Source organism: Myotis davidii, unplaced genomic scaffold, assembly GCF_000327345.1.
Source record: "Myotis davidii unplaced genomic scaffold, ASM32734v1 scaffold299, whole genome shotgun sequence".
Classification (NCBI taxonomy): domain Eukaryota; kingdom Metazoa; phylum Chordata; class Mammalia; order Chiroptera; family Vespertilionidae; genus Myotis; species Myotis davidii.
The window spans coordinates 234,545-238,856 of record NW_006293088.1 but is presented as its reverse complement, the minus strand read 5'-3'; the positions used below and the strand labels follow the sequence as shown (position 1 = coordinate 238,856).

General features: G+C 39.6%; 1 protein-coding gene across 1 annotated transcript in view; it reads left to right on the top strand.

Annotated features, from left to right (window-relative positions):
- The window catches only part of MINOS1 (mitochondrial inner membrane organizing system 1), a 32,383-nt gene that overhangs the window by 26,397 nt on the left and 1,674 nt on the right, over window positions 1-4,312 (top strand). Inside the window, exons 2-3 of the mRNA XM_006766644.2 lie at window positions 1,133-1,180; window positions 3,059-3,168. Coding sequence (XP_006766707.1) covers window positions 1,133-1,180; window positions 3,059-3,168 — 158 coding nt within the window. The remainder of the gene's footprint in view (window positions 1-1,132; window positions 1,181-3,058; window positions 3,169-4,312) is intronic.

Sequence of the window (4,312 nt, the reverse complement as noted above, 5' to 3'; positions counted from 1 at the left end):
ATAATATGAAATGCTGAAGGGTATTCTTTAAGAGGAAGAAGAAGAAAAAGATAAAGATAAAAATTTATTAACAACAAAGTGACAACAATTACATATCTATCAACAAGTGAATCTAAAAATCAAGTGAATAAAAAATCTGATGAACAGAGTAAACTGGTGAATATAATAGAATCAGGGGCATAGAAAGGGAGTGGACTGGCAATTCTCGGGGGGAAAGGGGTGTGTAGGGGGGTGCAGGAAGAAACTGGACAAAAATCATACACCTATGGATGAGGACAGTGTGTGTGGGGGTAAGGGCAGAGGGTGGGGTGGGAACTGGGTGAAGGGGTGTTATGGGGGGAAAAAAGAGGAACAACTGTAATAATCTGAACAATAAAGATTTAATTAAAAAAATATATATATATAAAAAGAAAACTATTAAGTAAATAGTTATACAGGTGATGTGTGAATTTAGCAGAAATTGTGACAGTAGCACTAGAATGACCAATGTTTGAGAAATACTGGTAAAAATGAGGATTTGGTCCTTTTTTTCAAGCTTAGATGCCTGTGAAGTTTAATTTAAAATTAGATATTTATAAATTTTTTCTACCAAACCATTAAGATAGACTTTTGTGTGTGTTCTTTTATTTTGGAAAACAGTGGTTAAAAATGCCCTATGAGTAAAATGAGGGGAGGGGATTAAGCTCCACTTGTGGACACTCTGACTTGTGACAACCTTTAGGAATTATTCTGGATCACTCCTTTCTGTCTTCACTCAAACTGTTGAAATGATAGGAGCTTCCAGTTGACATTATTTCTGATGTTCTGGCTGTGGCGCCCAGCAGAAGAGTGTAGGAAGGCATTCCCAAGCAGTGCAGAGCTCTCCTCAAGAACAGTTTCTCGGCTTGTTCTCACTGCCCAACACTTGTTAGACAGAATAGAGAATAACGTTTTTAGCTCCTGTTGTGGGCAGGGGACAAAGGGCATCTAAAAAGCCTCTGATAACAAGAAGGAACGTTAGAAGTGAAAAAATCAACTGTATACCAAATTATGAAAAAAAATCATTATAGTTGTTCACATTTATGAAATGTTCGTTTTATGTTTGCCAAGTTACTATTAATGAGATATAATATGTTTTCCCTCCTCTTCACAGGTACTGGTTTTGGATTAGGACTTGTTTTCTCACTTACCTTCTTTAAAAGTAAGTATGACTGCCTTAACTGGTTTGGCTCAGTGGATAGAGCGTCGGCCTGTGGACTGAAGGGTCCCAGGTTCGATTCCGGTCAAGGGCATGTGCCTGGGTTGCGGGCACATCCCCAGTAGGAGATGTGCAGGAGGCAGCTGATCGATGTTTCTCTCTCATCGATGTTTCTAGCTTTCTATCCTCTCCCTTCCTCTCTGTAAAAAATCAAAAAAATATATTAAAAAAAAATAAAAGTAAGTATGGCTGTCTTTCTAGCATAATGTCCTAGTGTACATACAGTAGCAGAAACACTTCTGGAAGGCACATCTGCACTACTGCCAACCCAGCCATTTATGGGGTTAGGTAGCTAGACAAAGAATGTGGACTCAAAAGAGGTCAAAATGGGTTGAGCATCTTCAGCATTCCCCTTGGGCATTGAGTCAGGGTGCTTGATATCTAAAATATGATATCATTTTAAAATGTGCTTTATGCCAGTGAGTCATTTGGCCAAATCTACATGCTCAAATATTTCTAATTATAATTTTTTTTTGGAAAGGAACTTGAAAATGAGAGTTCTACTAGTGATAAAAACAAGTAGGCCAGAAATTATTCTAAGCAAAGAATAGGCTTATATCCCTTTCATTCTATAGAGGAGCTGAAGTTTGGCTGTTGACCTCTTTCTGCCGGGGTCCAAACCCAGCAGGTCCAGGGGTCCCCAAAGGTGTGGACGGAGTCGGCGAAGAAGGAATGACACAGAGGCAGCGTTCAGGTGATCATCATAGCTGGGTTCTCTTGTCAGGGTCTCCAGAGAAGTTCTGGTTTGGATCTCCAGCCAGGTTCTGTGTCCATGTTCTCTTGCTAGGTTCTCCAGCCAGGTTCTCCAGGTTCTCCAGCCAGGTTCTGTCCAGGATCTTTTGCCATGTTCTCTCACTAGGTTCTGTCTCTAGGTTCTGTGTAGGTTCTGTCTCTCGGTTCTGTGTCTAGGTTCTTCATCTAAGTTCTGTGTCCTGTTGTCTTGTTACATATGTATTTATACCAGTTGATTCCAATCCTATCAATCTCTATTACAAAGGTTAGGGCGTTTCTTATCTCCATTCCAGGGAGTAAAGATTATGTAGCTTAAGCATGATTGTTCGTAGTTAAAGTGATTAATTACCCGCCTGGCACTTAGTTAAGAGGTTTTATTCCCTCCTTAACTTCAGGGGAAAATCCCTACCTGGGGAAACAACCTTTCTCAGAGAGGTGACCTTGGTTAAAACACATAGTGCCAAGAAGGTGAGCAAACATATTAAGAACAGTATGCCATATATGCCAGGTCCCTTGAAACAGCAAGGATGGACCGGCTCCCGGCATCTTTCCATGAAGAACAGTGGGAATCCATAACTAGAGAATCATAAGTAACACATATTGCTGATACGAAATAATCATTTACAGTATTGGCTTAAGTAAACCTTTTGACTTACTATAATAAAAATATATAAATATTGGTTAAAATCTTAGATATTTTAAAAATTCAAGCACCTTACTGAAATATTTCTGTTAAGGTTTAAAAAAATGGTTTAAGTGAGCAAATGATTAGAACTGATAAAGAGAAGTTAAAAGGTTCAAGTATGTCTACTCTTTTTATAGTGTACCATTATATACCATGCACATCTACCAATATTAACACCTCAAACCTGGCAGCATAAGTACTTGGTAAATTAATAAGTTTACCAATAGCCTCCCTCTTCCTTTTATTGACCGTTGATGAAACATTGGCAAAATGTGGCATAGTGTCATCTGTGTGGTGCATGCTGACTATTTACTGAGCCCTCAGTAGATGGATTTGAGCCAGAAAAAAAACTGTATCTGTTCCTAATGGTCCCCTGATGGGATTTTCTCTTTTCTGCTCACTAGGAAGAATGTGGCCACTAGCCTTTGGTTCCGGCATGGGATTGGGAATGGCCTACTCCAACTGTCAGCATGATTTCCAGGCTCCGTATCTTCTACATGGAAAATATGTCAAAGTATGTACCGATACGATATTTCTCTTTCTTTCCAAAGAAAAAGCTTGCCCCTCAGTCGCTGAAGAATTTTTTATAGTGTATATAATGAATAAACTGTGCATGTCACGTGGTACCACTGAGATCCCAATTGCTCTTTGGCTTTTAGTGATATTGACACCACTTTGGTTCTTAAAGTCTCTCCCCTCCCCTCTACCTGGAGATGCATATGTGCATTCAGATCTTGCTCATATGTTAGCTGACTGGAACTGACAAACCTGCCTGAAAGTGTATCATCATAGTAAAGTAGATTTGTGTTAAATATCTATAAGTAGCACTTTTGTTCAAGATCTCAGAGTGCCCTGTAAATATCTCACACATACTCAAACTAGATTTGCAGACTTCTGGGCCTCAGTCATTATTCTGCTTTTTATTGAAGAAGGCAGGTTATTGACTGTATGTCCCACATAATTCTGCCAAAATCCTTGCCTACAGATGGATCTTTAACAATGCAGACAAGATGAAAAATATAGCACTTGCCTCAAGAGGGAAGAAGCTGGCACATTCCCTGAAGACTGTCCATAGCAGTGTTTCTTTCTCATGCCGTACTTTATAGGGCTGGTTTCCATGGGGGTGTAAGTGAAAGGATCATGGGAAGCTGTGTGCTCAAGGACAGAGGGGTGTATTTGTTTTTGTATCCCCAGGGCCTGGAACAAAGTAGGCACTCAAATAAATGTAAAATGAATGAAGTAAATGGTGGATTCCATTAGATGTGTTAATTGCCTCAGGCTTACTAAGGCATAACCTTTATAGCAGTTCAAACTTCAATGAGGAACTTCACATTCCCTTGATATGTAGAATCATCTGCTTTCTTGGTTACCCGTGAGCTAGGATCACTGTGATCCTGGGCAGCCTCAGGAGGCTAGTGGAAAGAGCACAGAACCAGGAGACCTGCATGTGAGTCCTGGTCTGTCACTTGCTTCCTATGTGGTCTTGAGTTACTCATTTCTGAGATTCTCTTTTCTATCTGTAAAATGAGGGTAATGCTTTCTACCTATAGGATTGTTGTGAGAATTAAATGTGAATATGGTTTTAAGCTGTGAGGTATTATATAAGTAGATATGTTTGTTATTGTAGTTGAGGGCAACCAAGGAAAGCTGATTGACTT